The sequence below is a fragment of the Phyllostomus hastatus genome, unplaced genomic scaffold (genome assembly GCF_019186645.2).
Source record: "Phyllostomus hastatus isolate PE091 unplaced genomic scaffold, TTU_PhHast_1.1 phas_scaffold_55, whole genome shotgun sequence".
Taxonomy (NCBI): Eukaryota; Metazoa; Chordata; class Mammalia; order Chiroptera; family Phyllostomidae; genus Phyllostomus; species Phyllostomus hastatus.
Genome location: NW_025334035.1, coordinates 10,686,773 through 10,706,235, shown reverse-complemented (window position 1 = coordinate 10,706,235; position 19,463 = coordinate 10,686,773). Strand labels below are relative to the sequence as shown.

The window sequence follows — 19,463 nt, the reverse complement described above, 5'->3', positions numbered from 1 at the left end:
CAGACCATGGGCCAGAGCCAGGGTCAGAGGCCCAGAAAGGGAGCTGTCATTGCCAGTCCTTCCATTGTAAACAACAGTGACAAGCTCATGGCCATCAGCAGGCTGTTGGCAGCATCAGATCCATGCTTTGGATTGAAAATTAGGTGAAAAAATCTTTCCAGTCTCAGGAGCCCCCAACTCTAGCACTCAGTGGTCACCTGGTGTCTCTGTCTCCTACAGTTCCTGACCTATCTTGTTTGTCCCTCCAGTGGAACTGTCGTTTCATCAGGGCATCAAGAGACCATTTCCTCATCTGTGGCTCAGCTTTTGGTCAGGTTTTAGAAAACCCTGGAGGCCCTCTGCATTTATGGTTCATGTTTTGCAACTTAAAAATCTCTGTGGCTCCATGGGCCAGCCCACAATCTCTGCCCAAGTAACAGCTCTTGATTCACAGGCCCCTGTGGCCGGCGACAGAGGTCCAGGGGTGGAATGTGGTGTCGTAAGGCTGATGTTTCAACCCTTCAACTTTCCCATCTAGTGCCGTAGCCAGGAACTAATTTGGTATGCTCATTCAGACCTGTGCCTGAACCAGAAGGCCCTTGAAGCTCACAGACTTTGCTTTTTAAAAACTTTAAACTGCATTCCTAGGATTTCACCAGAATCGAGAAAGAACCCCTCATATGATTTCAGGAGCAGGGACTGGCCATGATGTGGCCTGAGGGGGCAGATATCAGTTTTCAGTGAGAAGGACATCTGACAGGAAGCCTCTGCATAGTCAGCTATTGGCACACACACACGGACTCCCAATGCTGACAGGACCCTGGCAGGTCTCTGGGTCCATCCTTTTGCCCTATCCCACCCAGCATCTGACCCTTCTGCAATATGTCCACCACGTGTTCATCTCACCAGCGCTGGGGAACTCACTACTTTTCAAGAAAGCCCCTTTCATGCAAAGAGCTAACAATGTGGTCTATTCATTTACTTTTCAAATTGGGCACACAGAACTAAAAGACCCTGTTCTTGTGGAGCTCAGTGACTTGGGGAAGAATGAGAACATACAAAATAAATAATACATATGGTGGAATATGCTCCTCAGGATGTAAATAGGGTGACGGAGTAGAAAGTTGCCCCTGAGGAGGGAATAGCTAGTCTCCCCCATTCATAGTCATATGGGTTGAGACTTAAAAGACAGAGAGGGACTGTCATGTGAAGAACCACAGGACGAAGATTGCAGGCAGGGGTGGGGGGGTGGGGAGTGGGGGGAGTGATGGGAGTGATGGGAAGGGTCGAGGCTGTGAAGAAGGAAAGAGCTGATGTGTCTCGGTGGCAGGGGCCAGGTGGGTGACTGTGCTGGCTGGAGGGTGGTGTGGGGGTAGCCGGAGAGGGAGGGAGGGGGCGATTGCTAGGGCCCACAGGCTATGGTGCTGAGAGGCACAACTGGGGCTCCAGTGAAGGGTTTCAAGCAGAAGAGTGGCCTGATTTGTCTTGTATTTTGCAAGCTTATCCTGGCAATTATGTTGAGAGAGTGGAATGTGAGCCATGCACTTGGATTTAGACATTTGTAGCTCAAGGCAGAGGTCTGGGCTGGAAATTCAAATACGGGAACCCCTAATCTATACAGGGGTGTTGCATGTTATGGTGCTGAAGAAAATGAGTAGGGGAGCCTATGAGAGGAAAGAGCAGGATGAATGGAGTATGGTCCAGAGTGGAGTCTTGTGCTACTCCAGGGGCTCACGGAGTACAGGAAGGGGTGAGCAGGTGAGATCCGGAACAAGTGGCCAGTGATGGTGGAATGCTGTGAGATGTTGTCAGTTCAGAGATGACTTTGTCCAACCCAGTCTGTCCCCTCTTTTGTCCAGCTATTTCTGGTTGTCTTTGTTCATGTCTGATGCGCCAGACCAGGGCTTTACTCGGGTATGTGGATTATCCTTAATGAGTTTACAACTCTTTAGTGTCCCTGCACTATTTCTTTAAATGTGTGGAGACACTTCTCTCTCTCTCTCTCTATCTCCCTCCCTTCCCTCTCTAAAAATAAGTAAATAAAATCTTAAATGTGTGGAGACTCCAGTCTTATCTTTCAAGGGTCTTCCTTTGTCTAGTTGATGCTTCCTTCCGGAGTGGCTTCTCCAGAGCTGCTGAGATTCTTCCGCAGGCCTGCTGTGTAGGGCTTGCCTCTGGAGGGCAGGCAGAGCATGCCCCACCCCTCTGAAGCTGTGGGTGGTTGGCTTGGCAAGTTGATGGGCAGGGGATTTGGTAATCTCTTTCCCTTCACCAAACCTTTTTTCCTCTTCACTCTCTGCCTTTTGTGGATTCTAAGCATAAAGAAAGGCAGTAGCATCATTTAGTTTATTAGATTTTAAACATACTGTTGAACTTCTCAGTACCTGCAGTGTGTTGTAGTGGAAACCCCAGTAGACTGGGCATGAGAAGTCCTTGATTTTCTGCACTGGGGCTGCCTCTGAAAAAACTGGGAGACTGGGGCAGGGGCACTGGCAGCCGAAAAGAATGGACCTGGAGGTAGGACCTGGAGTTGGTGTGCACGCCCATGAGTCCCGGGGCCTCTTCGCATTCAGGATGTAGTTGGGACATGCGGGGATCCCAGCAGCTGTTGAGCTGGGCCTCAGAAATCAAGTGCAACTTAGGCGTGGGGAGGAGAGAAGGGTGTTGGTTGTGCTTGGGGAGGAACATGTCAGGGGTTTACTGTGACTGGTTGGTGGAGCTGTATTAATTCTAGCTCTTAGCTTGCATGGTGCTTGGCCTTTTTCATACATTAGGAATAAAAAGGAGAGGGGGCTTCTGATTATTTTTATATGGAGAATGCCTTCTAAACACAAAGATCTTGAAAACATCCCATAATCCCCTGTGCATTCTACATTAGAACAGCCTGTAACTGGGCAATTAAGTGTCTTTCTTGTCTTCACTGTCATTTTCTGTGGTCAAACCCAGAATTTCCAAACCCAGCATTCCCAGCATTCTAAAAAAAAATTTCTCTGACAAATTTAAAAGTTAAGCAGGCTCCCCCACCTCCGCCCAATGGCAAAACCACTTGATTATTTCATTGTTCATTGTAATGTCCAAAGAGGGAGGTTCAGATACTTGACCATGGAACCCACTCCCTCTATTTGTCCTCCAACAACAATTCTTTGGGAAACACAACCTAACCTGATCTTTCTGTTACTATAGAGTTTTCCAACACGGAATAAAAGAAGTCTTAAGTATCAGGTAACCAGGTATCTCAGTGGTGGCATTATATTTCCTTTTCAAGTTCAAGGACTAGTTAGCAGAAGAAGACTGTTGGTGTCAAACCATAGATACAAATTAGACTCTGAAAAACTGGTTCGTATACCTACCAGGAAGCCTCTTAACTCTGAGATAAATTGATTGGTTGGTTGTATCAGGTTTAGCTGAAACACCGGACATGAAGATGCCTTCCACCTACTGAGCAGTTTGTGTTTGCAAGCTGCCAGCCACAGGTTTTGTGCTAGTTTAAATGCCCCCGTGGCAATGTGGTGACAGAGTCTCTTGTGTCGCTTCCCTGTCATCGTGAGCTCCAGGTCCATGCCTGTGGGCCCAAGGCACACCTATATTGTAGCTTTCCACGGGGGCTTGCATTCTGCAAGGGCCCCAGCAAAGCTGGCTTGAGACCTGAATCCTATTTCAAAGCCAGCAGCTGGTCTGGATGGGGAGGAAGCTGCAAGTCCTGGGGGAAGAGCATGCTGGGCCCTGCACATGTTCCAGCTGGTGGGCGAAGCTGAGTGTAGAAGCCGCATTGTTCAGGGTGGAGGTCTCTTGGCCAGCCAGCTATGTCTGGAATGACATTTCCACTGAGAAGTAAGGAAAATGGGGATCTGTGGGAGGGCATTGGGTAGGGAGGGTGAGAGTAGTGGCCAAGCCTGGTGAGTCATGTGCTTTTGAGGGCAGCCCAGCATCTGCACACATGCAGTCCTGCCTCTTGCAGTTGGGCTCGTCCCCTCTCGTGGCCTCTCTCCTCAGGGCTTGTTTCTCCCATGGCCCCTTCAACTTATGTTCTGTAACTGTCCTCTCTTTGACTTTCAAGAAAACCTGTTCCCTTAATTGAGTCATGAAGCTTTCAGGAATTGACCAGAATGGGACTGGAGGGGCTTCGAGGGCAAGGGGTGGGGGTGGCCCCATGCTGGTGAGAAAAGATGCAGAAGGATCTGGAAGATCTGGTACATTTAAAGATGCTTCATCTTTTCTGGGTCCTTAATTTACTAGATTATAAGCCCCAGGCTAAGAATACAGCTGAGGGGGCAGATGTATTTCCTTCATTGCCTAGTCGCCAGCAGCAGGAATCTGACCTTGAAGCGAGCTTGGATCACTGTGCCACTCAACCTTCCCCTTATCCTCTGGGGAGCTGGGTCTGCCTGCAGCTACGGCCTGTGCAGAAGCTGGCAGCGGCCCTTTCTCCTGACACTCTCATTGGAAGAGCAGGTCTGCAAAGAGTTGTAGGGCTTTTCATTCCTGTGCTCAGCACCAAGGTTGGAGATGAAAACACTGCCCTGAGTGGAGCCTGGAGGAGTGGGCACTGGCCGTGGGCCCTGCTGGTAACTGCAGACCCTGGGGCTTGGGCTGTTGGCTTCACACTAGGTTTGCTCTTTATTAAACAGGTTTGGGATTGACAGCATCTCCATGGCATCTGGCTCTAATCATTCTTTTCTGTACATCTGATTTGTTGGACTATAGCAGAGGTTGGCGAATTGTAGCCTGCAGCCTGATTTTATAAATAAGATTTTATTAAATGAATGGACCACACCCAATAATTTACATATAAGGCGATTTTGTGCTAAAATGGCAAAGTTGAATGCTGCCTGAGACCATGTGATCTGCCAAGCCTAAAATATTTACAATCTGACTCTTCACATATAATTTGCCCACTGCTGTGCTGAAGGTTAAATATGAATTGATGTAAAAGTTGTACCAAAATACTTTTCGGATTCTGGTTGTCCTAATAATATGGTGTATGCAAACATGGGGTCCCCATTCTTCCATCACTTGGAGTGGCCCACAGGGAGAGTCCCCAGAAGTCATACCCTGGAACAGTCTGTAAATGCCGTTTACCCTGGCCCACAGCACCAGCCAGGCCAATGTCGACCTTCATCAGAGTTCTCACAACAACTCCCCTATTTGATCGAGACAACAACCCTGTGACATAGTATTTCCTGTCAGAGAAGAGGGGGTCAAGGCTAGAAACACATTAAGTAGCAAGTTAAAGGGGGATCAGCAGAACTAGGTAGCCAGAGCCAAGGCAGGTTCACATACTCTCGAGTGGGATCAAACACCTGCCACACCTGGAGTGTGGGGTGTCTGCCTTTCATTGCTGTTTGCATGGGTCTAGTCTAGCTTTGATGCAAGATTCTGGCTCTGGAACAGTGTCCTCTGAACATCAGTATGTTCTGGGGCCTTGTGGGCTTCCCTTTGGGACAATGCCAACTGGGCATTTGAGTATTCAGCCAGCCATTTGGCGCTGGACTGGCAGCAGCTTCCTCCTGGCTCTCCCTGCTTCTCCCTCTCTGCCCTGTGTAGCTTCTGAATGGACAGTAGTTGAGGGAAGGAAGATCCCTCTACTCTTTGCATGTGAAACCCAGGCCTGCCCAGATTCCAGTAGTTTATTGAGTTTTGGAATCCTGACTTACTGTTCACTGCCATATCTCCTTTACCTTGTAGTCTTTTAAATTGGCTGTAATTGTTTGAGTAAGAAATGAAAATATTCTCCTTATTACAAATTAATCAAATGATATAGATCAAAGGAAAGGCCTTCTGAACCAAACTCTCCTTCATTCTAGCTCCAGTTGCTGGTGATAGCTATTGATGTTAATGTAGCATGCCTTTGGCTCTTTCTTGAATGAACACACACACATTCATGCATGTGTATGTGTATATACACATGCATAGTTATTTGGTGTGTGTTTACATAATGACATTATGTTGTATATATATGCCTTCCTCTTTTCATTGTCTTGGAAATCTTTCAAAGGTTGTTTGTTTTTTAACTTATGATTTTTTAACCACTGTAGGGATATACCTAATTTATTTTTCACTTATAGGAATAACATTACAATGAATATCCTTTTTCATTTCTCTTTGAGTTTATGTGTAAGTATCCAAAATACAGTGATTAACTTTTGGACTCATAGGAGTTTAAAATTTTAAATATATTCTGTCAACTTGCAGGTTTCAAAAAGATTATATTATATTATCATTTCTGTGAACAGTGTGTAGAGGTATCTGTCACACATGTTACTCTGCTGATATCAGTTTTTTTTTGTCAATTTTTGATGGATAAAATTTATATCACATTCCTTGTGGATTTTACTTGCATTTTCTTGGTTACTAGTGAGGCTGAGTACCTTTGAATATGTCTATTGGCTATTCATATTTCTCCTTTGTGAACCACGTGTCTACATGGCTTTTTAATTCTACACTTGGCTCTTCGATGCATCTGGAATTGAATTTTGTCAATGATGTGAGCTACAGACCTAAGTTTATTTTTTGACAAATAGATCACCAACACCAGTTATTTGTTCTGTTCTTTCCCTGCTGATTTATATGCTGTGTTTATTATTTATTAAACTCACATATATACTTCCAAAGTTTTCATTCTGTCTCATTTTGTTTTTCTTTCATGACTAATACCACATTGTTGGAGTTGCTGAGACTTTATCAAGTAAATATAAGCTTTGTGTATCTATATGCTTGGCATCTGGCAGGTGATGTCCTGCCTCATTGGTTATGTTTGTTTGTTTACTTGTCTGTTTTTGGTCTTTGCTGTTGTGTTTGGTTCAATTTTTTTCTTGGCTATTAGTGCTCATTGTTTTTTAGATGAATTTTTGACACATTTGTCAAGGTTTAGTTGAGGTATTAATTAGGATAACATTGAATTTGTAGATTACTTTGTAGAAAAGTGGCATCTTTACAACTTTTAGTGTTTCTATCTGGAAATGTAGTATATTTGTTTCTTAGCACTTTTCTTATGTACTTTAGTAAAATTTATCTACTTTATTGATCCCCCCATCCAGATTCTTTAATCAATAATATTTTTGTCATATTTTTTCTATTTATTAATCTCTGCTTCTATTAATATTGTCTATTAATTTTGGATTTAATTATTTCTTTTCTAACTTCTTGAGTTCAAAGTTTCATTCACCCTTTTTCAGTACTTTCTAGTGAATGTCCTGTGGCTCTCCCGATTCTTGTGCTCGGGCCATGGCCCACGGTTTGATTAGTGGGATTGTTCCTTTCTGAAGAAATTTTTACTTCTCATCTTGATGTCTTTATCCAAGGGATTATCTGGAATACTATTTTTAAATTTCCAAGTTTATTTTGGCTAGTTCATGTTTAATTTCACTTCTTGTTTTCTATCTTTAGTTGTGTCTATTTTAGGTCTGTTATCTTTGAGATTTATTGAGATTTTCTTATTACCTAAAATATAGTTTGTAAGACTGTCCTATATATGTTTGAAAGTAATTTACAGTCCTTGTTACATGGACACAAATTTTCTCTATGTCTGCCTAATTGAATTGGTTAATCCTGTTATGTACATAACCTATATCTTACTGTATATTTGACCTACTTGATGTATCAATTCTGAGAGGTATGCTGAAGTCTTCCACTGTTGTTATAACTTTATCAGTTTCTTCTCATGCTTTAATTATTTTTTTGTTTTATACTTTGTCTAGGCCATGTTATATGCATAAAGGTTTCTGATTATTATTTATTTTTGGTAAACTGGATCTTTCCTCACTATGAAACATCCCTCTTGGCCCACTTTTATCCTTTTCAATTTAAATTCTGTTTTGTCTAATGCTATTATTACTATACCTGCTTTCTTCCTGTTAATATTTGCCTGGTGTCTCTCTTTAAAATCTTTGCTTGTTGACTTGTTTGACATAGGTATATCTCTTATGTGAAACTATAGTTAAGAATTATGTAATCCAGGATAAAATTCTACATCATATGACCAGTGACTTGAATTCATTCTCATATGTTGGGACTGATGATATAATTGGACTTACTGTTTTCATTTATGTGCTTCACTTATTGTAACTATGATTGAAAACCTTCTTCTTCAAGTCAGGATCCACAGAACCCACCAAAGGGCCTGGCTCACAACAGTAGGTGTTCAACCAATGCTCATCAAATAAACACTTCCTTGATCCTCTAATTCTGATCTGATTTGAGAAGCAATTGTTGGCAAAATATCTTAGTTGTAGTGGGGTTGGGACTAAAGTTCCAACGATTGGTAAATGAAGTTTCAAGAAGGATTTAGTTGCATTATTTAGTCTAAAGGACTTTCTCTATTTGTGTAGATTTAACATATGAAATTTTGAGTTTTCTCTAATATAGCAGTGGAGGTAAAGACTAAGGAAGTCCTGGTGGCATCTGCACCAGCCACACTTCTGCTGCTGGTGCAAATGGAGGACATTCCCCAGCCAAGGGGGGTCACTGTTTATTCCAGCTGTGGATTTGTGTCTCAGATTTATGTTTCTAGCTTTACCTACTAGAGCACTGGATAATTGTTTTACTTTTTAAAAATAATATTATGACAACATTGACTTTATTGCAGACTGTTCTTCAAGGAGAACCACTGTGCTGGATACAGATGAACACATTTAACTAAGGATATATAAAATTGAAATCAGGATGGCTCACAACCCATTAGACATCAGTTTCTTTCTTAATTGACAAAGAAATTGAACAAACTTTAAAAAGCATATGTTCTGTCACAGTGAAAAGAGTACTAGACTGCAGTTGAGGGCCTCCTGGCTTGGCTGTGCCAACTGGGCTGCTCCAAACATCCCTGGAAATCTCTTTCAGCACAAAGTTGCTGAATTAGTTGGTCTCTCATGTTTCTTCCAACTATAAAATGCTTCTAGCCTGTGTCTGGAAAATCTTATGTGAAGCTCCAGTAATAGTTAGTTTAACCAGCACCTTGAAAATGCTGCCATGAGCTACCACTGGTAACTCAAACCAGGTTTATTGTATTCAGTTATGATTATAAACCATCCACGTCATAGCTTTGAGTGCTATGTTAAGCATTGATGGGTTTTTCTATAAGCCTCTACACATTAGCCAGTTACTGGGCGGAGAAGATAAGACTTTGTGGCTCCTCCAGTTGCTTTTCCTTGTTTAGAGCAGTGCCTGCCCCAGCACTCTTTTGGCATTTGGAGGAAAAGATACCAGTGACAGGTGGGCAAGGTCACATGCAGCTCTCCTAAGCAGACACCATAGGTTTCCCTCCGAAGTGCTGAGCCCAGCCTGTGTCCCCTTCTCTATCCTTGTGCGAATGACATAGTTTTGAAGTAGATGGTGAACGACAGCATTCCCTTCCTTGCCTGAATTTCAGATGGAGGCCTGGAAATGTGATCTAAGGCTGGGGGCTTCAATGAAGAAGCGGAAGTGTAATTCATGATCACCAGGCATGTGATTTGACCAAGCACAAATTGCTCTGTGCTGAGTTTAATGATAAAGATCAAGGTTGGCCAATAAAAGATAGAGACTGGCTGAGCAAATGGATTTTCATAGCTCCTCTCTATCAGTATTTTCTTCCAATTTTCTACTATTTTCTTATTTTGATCCATCCCTAAGTTATCTCTTTGGGGGATGCTGACATTTTGGACAGTGGTCTTAGACTATTCCTGTCACAAGTGGGATCCAATAAGCGCTTCAAAAACCTCTGAGGACAAGAAAAGAGAAGGCAGTGGGTGGGCTCACACCCTCTTTAATAGATACATATATGTGTAAGTAAGTAACACATTTGGCAAAAAGACTGGAAGGCAATTCAATATATTTTAATTTGAGTTTAACTGCTAGTGATGTTTACTCTAGATATTTTCTTACAGTCCTTTCTTAAAATATCCACAGTTGACTTTTAAGAGTACAAAAGTGAAATGTCTGATTTTGCTGATAAAAGAGGTCTGCCTGGCAGGGCTGTCAGTCTCCAGGGTCATGGTGCACCAGGCCGTGCTTCTCACGACAGCCCTGCCCTGGCCGTGACTAGCTTGCTCTAACCCAGTGTCTCTTCCCTCCAGAATGGCTGCAGTCTGTCCAGGCCACCATGATCCTGTCTGTCATCTTCAGTGTCATGTCCCTGTTCCTGTTCTTCTGCCAACTCTTCACCCTCACCAAGGGGGGCCGCTTTTACCTCACTGGAATCTTCCAAATCCTTGCTGGTAAGTGGAGACGATAGAGTCCACATAGAAGCTGGGCCCGTCTAAGACTGCGGAATGATCAGTTAGTAGAAGGATGTGGCCCCAGAATGACTGCTTTTACTGGGTCTGCCCATTAGATTGATTTCATAAAGTGCAGGGGTGTGTGTGTGTGTGTGCGTGCACATGCCTTAAAATTTGGGAACGAGCCACTTCTTCATGGAATGATGTGCACAGGAAATAGGGGTTGGGGGCTCTGGGAGGAACGTCCCTAACTAAGCCAGACCTACTACCTGGAAGGAAGCTACAATCTGGACACCTAATCAGAGGTAAATGCTGAGGATATCAGTTCAGTGGAAGCCAGAATTGAGGATGGGTTCCTACACATTATGTCACCATGTCAGCATAGAAAATGGCCTGATGTGCCACTGAGAGAGCTGCCAAGGTTGTTCTGAGTGTGTGTCTGTCACTCTAAGCAGTGCTAAAGCCACACTGACAGATTCTTACTTCCCTTTGCCCCAGTGCCTTGGTCCTACTGGGCTTCGATTTACTGTTGGCATTGGCAGGTGTCTTCATTTTGGCATCATTGTGTGACCTGCCATCATTTCCAAATGTGGGAGCCTGACAGCACACAAGAGACCTTTATCTCCTCCCTATTCTGTCTTCAGGTTCCCACATTGGGCAGGTTGTCCATATGTATGACATGCAGAGTCCTAAAAGCTTCTACCATAGAGGGCAACATCTCCCAACTTTGTCTTTAGATTCTGACCAATGCCTTACTCCATCAACTCATCCTTTTGTCCACTGACTGCTAATTGTCTGGGTCAGCAGGACATTGGTGAGAAGTAAGAGGAAAAAGTAGTGGTGGATTCTGTAGTCCAAGTTAATAAGTCACCAACTCCATGTGGACCAGAGTACATCTGGGTACCATGAGATAATCTAGATTCTGGCTGTCTGAGTAGGCAAATGGCATAGCATCTCTTGTTTTAATTGGTTGTCAGAATGTCCATGGTGCTGAGTCACCATCTTATGCTTAAGAACAGTCATTTGGAGGGTTGAAAACAGTTCATGTGATGTGGCCTGGATGGCTGGATGGATGGATGGGTGGATGGGTGAATGGGTGGATGGGTGGATGGAGGGAAGGTGGATATAATGGCTTACACAGGGCTTTATCATAAGATGCAGCCTGAGGTTGGATGTTGATAACCTTCTGTAGAAGCCAGAGAGTTACCTTTCTTGGAAAAAGGAAGTAACCTGGAGACCCATTTTTCATTAAATGTTTAAATATAACATTTGAATATGCACAGTTTTAGAATTTCAAAACCAAATAGTGCTTCACTCTTTGCATAGTTTTATTATACTAAACCCAGCTTGAGGGTTGTTGACAGCTTTGTTAAATTACTAATTATGCAGTAAGAGATCATTGCTAGGTTTGTTAGAAGCAGAGTTATCATTATTCACTCCAATTCCAACCAGAGTAATATAAAAACTAAAATGTATTCTGGGGTTTCTTTGGCTCCCCATTGAAGTTTGATATAAATGCAGATGATCGTGTCTATGGTATCAATGGATGTATCCCCAAGATAAAGTAATATAGACTTAGGAAGCAGAAATTTCATAAAATATTTATATTTGATCTATATGAGCTTGTTACCTTAATGATAAATAAACTGGCATTGGGAAAGAATAAATTGAATGCATAGGTCACACAGCGAAAAACTGAAAGCTTCTCATGCCCTCTCACTGCACAGGCACTGAGCCTAGCTAGGTACCTCTTTATACCTAGAGATACAAAATACACCCCAATCTCTAAGGGACAGAAAATCCAAGGTAGAAACTCTGATTTTTGTATTATTTTTCATTGAATCTGACTTATGGTGCAAGCTCAATGCCAGTCTGCCTCATTATATCATCCCTACGTTCCCACACAACCGTGAGGAATAAGAGCCTGCACCATTAAAACTGAACTGAAAGTAGTGGACTGAGAAGAGCGAGGTTACTATTAAAAGGGCTCCTGGAGCAGACAGCACTTTCCTCCTCATTTTCCCCACTAGATATTTCAGCTTTAAATCCTGTAAAATTGCTTCTTTAACAACATCATTTTAAGTCAAAACCCGAAGTCCAGAGATAAGAACCATTGAGTCAAATGCCACGCCATCACTGTACTGTGTGTTAAAGTATTTCATTCAACACCAAACTCTTAGGTGTTGACATTTTCTCTCCATGTTCACCTCATTGTTTTGATCCCCCTCTGAACTCAATACAAGCCTTTTAGAACTCTGTGTAAAAACCTCTGAATTTAAAAGCACACAAGTTGTTCTTCTTTTATGCCCTTCGAATCTAGCTGCTTATCTCTCATAAGACCTACTTTTCCATTATCAGTGTGTCAGTTTAACTGTCCATATTTGAATAGGACTTTATCTTGGATAAGAACCGTTGAGCCAAAATAGCAGTTGTAATTTGTTAGTCCTAAGGATGTTCTGCTCTGAATTGTTAATTCTAGTCAATATGATCTGAATGTTTGTCTTCTAGGAACTCCAGGTCTCTGCAGTGTTGCATTTGAACTTGCTGTAGAATCTTTTCCATTAAAATTGAGAACTAAAAGAGTTAGGAATTTGACTTACAGATTTTCTGACTCTTAACGTCTGACAGTTCTAAATCAACTTTGTCATGTGTGTTTCCCAGGTCACAACCCATTAAGAAGCCAGTAACTAGAGAGAAAATCAGGGAAGGGTTGCTGGAGTTGAGAACTGGTGACAGCCTGAGACATCACAGCTTCATATTGAGGAATAAGTCAGAAAAGCAACAGACAAAAAACAAAAAGAGGAAAGGAACAGAAGGAGGGAGGGCAGGGGAAAGGAAGAAGAAAGCAGCCCCACAATCATGGGATGTAAAATGTAAGTGTTCCTGCCATGGCAGAGAGGGTCCATGCTGGGCTGGAGCATCCTCAGAGCCTGAAGCACTTAAAGTGGAAGCCACCGGAATCTCCACTGAGTCTCCCCAGTGACAGTGGCAGACATAGCTTCTCTTTGGGGGACCTAGCTGTGACCTTTACAGATCTTACACCTAAGGGTGCAGGAAAGGCAGGTGAAAGGTAGGGGGTGGGGCTGTTGGGGCTAACTAGAGATGATGTAGGAGCTGTCTCTGCCTTGCTGCAGATTACAGCTCTGCATGTGATTATAGGCCCACCTGCTTTGCTGAGTCATTTCTTCTCCACTTCATCATAAGCCACAAGTCTCACATTTAAAAGCTATCTTTCCTTAATTACATACTTCGTAGGTTGGCTGCTTCCTAAAGACATATCAAGAGGTGGCTTCATCTAGTTAAGTGCTTTTTTATCTTAGCTGTGCATCACAATTACCTGTCAAGAGAGGGGGTGCTTTTTTAAAAAGGCCAAATTCTCCACCTTCATCCCGGGAGAGTCCTGCTTCAGAGCTCTTAGGTGGGGCCACTCCCTGGGTGGCTCTTGTCCATTCCGGGTTGGGAACTATTGGTGTAGCCATTAAACTGCCCCTAATCCCACCATCATTTCTAGGACATCTCTCCATGGGCCACTCATCCTATTCTTGAGTCATCGATTCTCCTCAGTCCCCTTCTTAGGGAAGAGCCATCCTGATCCTATAGGATTCTCATTGTCAGAGCCTGTAGACACCTGTCCCCTGATAGCAGTTACCCTTGTCATCACTCTGTTGGGTTGGGTTGGGTTGTACTAGATGGGAAAACATCAAGAAATTTGAATAGATGCAGATGTGAGAGAAAAATATGTATGTTTTATTTGTTTTCCTACTGACACCTGGCAGTGAGCTCTGTGCATGCCACATAAGAGAAGGCTCTAGGCCACCCACTTGTCAAATGACTGCGGAATCATGTTCTCTCAGCAGCATCAAACTCAGGGCCCATGTGTAGTTACTGTTCATTGTAATTAAGAGGGACAGGAAACATGGAAGAAGGAGACTCCTGAGTGTGTTTTACTGTTTCCATTTCTTTTGTCAAACAGATTGATTTAGCTATAGATAATGGAACTTTAGAATAAAGTAAGTTGGAGAGCGGAATAAAAGCATAGTGCCTTCCCTGTTTGGAGTGCTTCAGGGACAGCCTCAGTTGGATGCCACATTTGGAAACCCTCTCATGAGAGAGTCATTCCAGCTGTTGCCCTGGCCACACCCAGGTCAGAATCTTGAATGCTGTGGGTGACTTTCTATGCTGCAGGGTCATTTGGATTCTGAAAATGGAAACTGGCCAGCAGGACAGAGAAGAAGGCTATGTGTCTCACAGATGAATAGCCCAGTGCTTTCAGGACAACAGACTTTCCAGCCTCTTCCTGCCCCCTCTTGCTGCCCCAAGGGGGAGACAAAGGCATTCCCTCACTCATCACACCAATGGTACCCAGGCACCTCCCACTGGCTGGCCCAGGGGTCTCACCTGATGGTCACTCTCTGTCAGCTTCACCCTGGCTTCTGCTGCAGGCTCTTGGAGACACTGCTTGACAAAGGTTACCAAGGTCCACATTTAAGTCATTTGCTAAATTCCTCCACTCCTCGCAATACTGTTGACTCTCCAGTACTTGAAACTGTTTATTTCCTCAGCTTCCAAATTTTATCATTTTCCCAGTCACCATGTTAACCAGACAATCATACCAGAGTTCCCCCTCACCTCCCATATCTAGTCTACCAGTCCTGCTATTGCTCAGCCTCCTACAGAGACATTGTGTCCATTTCTTTTCTTTTACTCACTGATAGCATTGCAGCTGTGCAAAGCCAACTCATGTACCTTTCTGTCCCCTGCCTTGTCCCCACCCCCAAATGTGATCCCCACACTGCTGTCAGGATGATCTTTCTAGATGAGATTGGGTACATTCAGGGTTGTATGGCCATAGACCGGGATGATCTTCCTAAAACATACATCTGATCCTGCTTTCTCCTCTGCTGAAGCTGTACTCCCCCCCATAGCTTCTCCAACATGTTTTCAGGCCCACTCTTTCCTGGCCTAAGTGAGCTCTTGGCTTCATTGTATGCTGCTCACCCTGGGTCACGGGACACTCTTACCATGACCTGCTGGTAGTTTCCACCAAGTTCTCTGTTTTCCTTGCCTTAGTCGTGTTCTTCCTTCTACCTGGATTCCCTTCCTGGGAACCTTTCTTCACCTGGCTAACTCTTACACACGCTTTTGTCCCAGGCCAAGCACTGTCTCCTAGTCAGGCTTCTCCAGGGCCCCAGTTTTGGCTCAGCATGCATCCCTGCTCTAAGAGTACTGGGTGCATTTCTCTCTCCCTCTCTTGAAATCATATCATGCAATATTGGAAGTTTTACTGATGTATGTTTGTGGATGCTACTCACCCTTTGAAGGTCAGAGCCATATCTCATTTATCTGGGCACTCTTAACATCTAGAACAGTTCCTGTACATACTAGGTACTCATTTTTTGAACCAAACAGAATAGAGAAGTTTAGAGAATTCCCACCATCTCTTCCATTGCCTCTGACCCCTTGGTGTCTCCCTTCCAAAAGTTCTGGGCTCTACTTAGTCACCTGCAGTTGCTGTCATTGTTAAAGGGGGCTTGATCCTGCCTCTTCAAGAAGGCTTTAGGGAGCATTTTCAGGGAGTTACTTCAGACCCAGCTGTCCTGAGACAAGTGCCCAGTACTCTTATGTTATCCAGACAAGGCCTGGGCCCTTCCACTCAATGAGGGCCTGCAGTCCCAGCCTCAGGCCCCTCCTAGGGGGTCCCTGTCACTGCCAGGGTGCAGGATGCTCATCGGCAGGGAAGGCAGAGCACCTGCCAGTGTACCCATAGTGTCACTCACTTTCGTGGGAACCTCCATCACCACATTTCCTCTCACTACTTCCTGAGAACACAAGTCACAGTGCACGTGTGGGAGCGATGTTGGACTTTTCAGGACTATGTTATAGCATTAATGCTCTGGATTTCAGGGCACATCTCTTGCTGTACATACAGACAGGCTTGTAGTAATGCATTCCCTAAAACTTCAGTCTCCTGACAGCAACCATTATAAAGTGTGTATCCTCTCTCTGACTTTGCTTTTTGAAGCAAAATTTAAATTCATTTACCTCTGGAATTCCACCTGGGTAAATTTCATATAAGTTAATCCACCTAGTCAGTCATGGCAGTGTGTACCCTGCTGCTCTCTGCCCCTCTTGATCAAAGATGGGATGTTTCTCTCTGCTGTTTTATTTGCTGGTGAAATCTGGGCACAGCTGGTCTCTGTGGCTACAATGGCATTTTTCATGCCAGTGGTGGTTAGACACACATCCCATTTGGAAGCCCTGTCATACACAAGAGGCATTGTCCTGGCCTTTTAGCCTCCTGTTTATACCTCCTCCTCTCCTTTAGCTCAGATATAGCCCAAAAGACCACATCCAGGTTTCTTAAAGATAAGGATGAGCACTTTTGAGAGGCGAGCCATGTGCTGTGGGGGAAACCACTGGGGATCATGGACTACCAGACAAATTGAGTGTGTTTGTAGCAGATCAAAACTATATTTCTCAAAACAAAAGCTGGCCAGCTACAGTTTCCCCTCTGACACAGATGTCTTTGCTGTCTCTCTGACTTTCTGTAAGTAGTAGGGTCCTGGATCTGGTCCCACTGTAGTTCTAAGACTATTGTCTGGCTTTCTCAAGAGGGGCTGGCTGAGTAGGAGTTTTCTGCTCTGACTTGCAGAAGGACAATCTTATCAGGGGGGTGAATGTGACATATTCCCAATTCTGCACTTTACTCAAACAAAGTTGCAGTGTCCTACCAAATAGCAGCCTGAATAGCAGTGAGGTTAGCTGTAGGTGGTCCAGATCATCGGGAACGTGGGCACCACAGGAATCCCACACAGCCCGCTGGCTTCATAATAGAGTCACTCAGAGCCTTTCAAAGATGCTGCTTTCAGGAGGGAACAGAGCGGGCTTTGTGCAGCTGCAGGCTGGGTGCTGATGATACCAGACCCCTACTGCCATTGCAGGGGATTCTGATGGTCGTGGTGGGCGTGGACTGTCATGCTTGAATGTGCCTGCTTCACAGGGACCAAAGTGGAGGTTTTTCTTCTTCCCACACCAAAGAGCTGCCGTGGTGGGCAAAGGAGCATGGCCTATCCTACCTGTGTATATGTTATCGTTCTACCCCTCTTTTGGCTTCAAATCCAACCTCGGGGGCACCAAGAACTGCTAAAAGGGACCACATGTGATGGGCTTGCCCTGGTGGTCTCCTTCCTCTGAAGCTTTACATCCCACTCAGACCCTGGCCTTCCTCCTGGCTTCCTGCTCACTTGTTCATTTCCATGTGTCCTGCTGTCTGCCTGGTAGTGCCTGTCAGCATTGCCTGCTCCATCTCATGTGGCCGTCCTGCTAAGGGGACTTGTGGGGGCATCTGCCCCTGTGCTCTGCCTGGAGCTCAGCACTGTGGCCATGACACCACTCTGGTAGTAGTAAAGGGCCATTTCACCTTCACTGGCTCCAGATAGCACCCCATGCATCTGCACAGTGGCTCACAGGTATTAGGGAGCTCCCACACCCAATCATTCTTGTAAAGAGATAGGAAGTTTTCTCTTGCAACCCAAATTCTCACTGACTACCTTGTGTCAAGTGGAAATTGGTGATAGTTAAAGCAAGAGAAGTAGGGCAGAAAACATGGCAGAGATGATTCCTGGGGTCACATGGATTAGAAGTGTAGTGTTCCTGTATCTTCATGCCTCCTCCTCTTGGTTCTGATCTGGCAGCAGACTCCTTGCAGAGCTATCTGTGCTCCTCTCACACAGCATGGTCTGCCTCCTTGGGCAGCCTGGGGGTGTGTGGTCAGGAGCGGTGGGTGGTGTGAGCAGGCACCCAGGGTCCTGTGGATCCTGCCCTGGGGGTGGTGGGGAGGGGTCCTCACTGTGATCTCTCCTTCACTCAGATTGTCCCTCTCTTTCCCCAGGTCTGTGTGTGATGAGCGCAGCATCCATCTACACCGTGAGACACTCAGAATGGCACCTCAACTCTGATTACTCCTATGGATTCGCCTACATCCTGGCCTGGGTGGCCTTCCCACTGGCCCTCCTCAGCGGCGTCATCTATGTGATCTTGCGAAAACGTGAATGAAGGGCCCAGATAGTCCATCTGAGGCTCTGAGCAGACACAGGGAAGGGAGGAAGGAAACCTGAAAACAGAATTTAAAAAACCCACAAAAAAACCCCTAAAAGCTAGCCAAAAAACCCAAACTCAAACCAAACCAAACAGAAAGCAGTTGGGGGGTGGGGTTAGTATTGATTGAAGATGTATATAATATCTATGGTTTATAAAACCTATTTATAACACTTTTTACATATATGTACATAGTATTGTTTGCTTTATATGTTGACCATCAGCCTTGTGTTGAAACCTTAAAGAAGTAGCTAAGGAACTTTACATCCTAACTGTATAATCAAGGTCAGTATTTTTGTCTTGTTTTTCATTTTTTCCCCAGAAATAAAATAACTCCATCTTGCCCCTTCTCTTTCATCTGAAAGAAGATACCTCCCTCCCACTCCACCTCATTTAGAAAACCAAAGTGTGGGTAGAAACCCCAACTGGCCAAAAGCCCTCTTATTGTGGGTGACCTAGTGTCCTCACAGGGACGTTCACTGCCCACAGCCCATGGGAAGCCTTGTCCATGAATGGGCAAAAACCTAAAACTGGAGCCCTTAGCAAAAATCACAGCTTGTGGCTTTGACCACTTGCCCTTGAGGGTAGGTGACCTGGCCACATGTCTAGATGAGAAATCGGTGACAAAAAAAAAAGCCTGTGAAATGGTGCTATGTATTTACCATTCCTTATTATCACTAATCTTCTAAACTACTCACTGGAAATTCAGTTAACAGTTTTACACCACAAAGTAGAATGGAGACCTGAATAATTCTGTGTAATATAAATGGTTTATAACTGCTTTTATACCTAGCTATGCTGCTATTATCACTATGATAAATAAATAATAAACACCGCCTTTAGAGCTCCCACATTCTTCTTGCGGTCGGAACATCAGGACGAGTCTCTAGACCCCCTGGGGCCATGAGTTTTTCAGGGCTCAGCTGGGTCTAGGCTGTTCTCTGTCTCCAAGGACTGTCTGGCAATGACTTGTATTGGCCACCAACTGTAGATGTATATATGGTGCCCTTCTGATGCTAAGACTCCAGACCTTTTTTGTGTGTGTATGCTTCACTTTTCCTGATTTTATACCAACTGTGTGGACTAAGATGCATCAAAATAAACATCAGAGTAACTCACTTATCTCTGTTGGGTTTTTGTGGGGACCTGGGTATAAGGGTGAGGTACATGTCCAAGTAGAGGGGAGCATTTCCATGG

At 44.3% G+C, this 19,463-nt stretch overlaps 1 protein-coding gene across 2 annotated transcripts in view; it reads left to right on the top strand.

Annotated features, from left to right (window-relative positions):
• The window catches only part of PMP22 (peripheral myelin protein 22), a 31,332-nt gene extending 11,948 nt beyond the window's left edge, over nt 1-19,384 (top strand). For both annotated transcript variants that reach the window (XM_045824294.1, XM_045824293.1), the window contains exons 4-5: nt 10,029-10,169; nt 18,061-19,384. In XM_045824294.1, the coding sequence (XP_045680250.1) occupies nt 10,029-10,169; nt 18,061-18,224 (305 nt within the window). In that variant the 3' untranslated portion in view covers nt 18,225-19,384. The remainder of the gene's footprint in view (nt 1-10,028; nt 10,170-18,060) is intronic.
• The last annotated feature ends 79 nt before the right edge of the window (nt 19,385-19,463 follow it).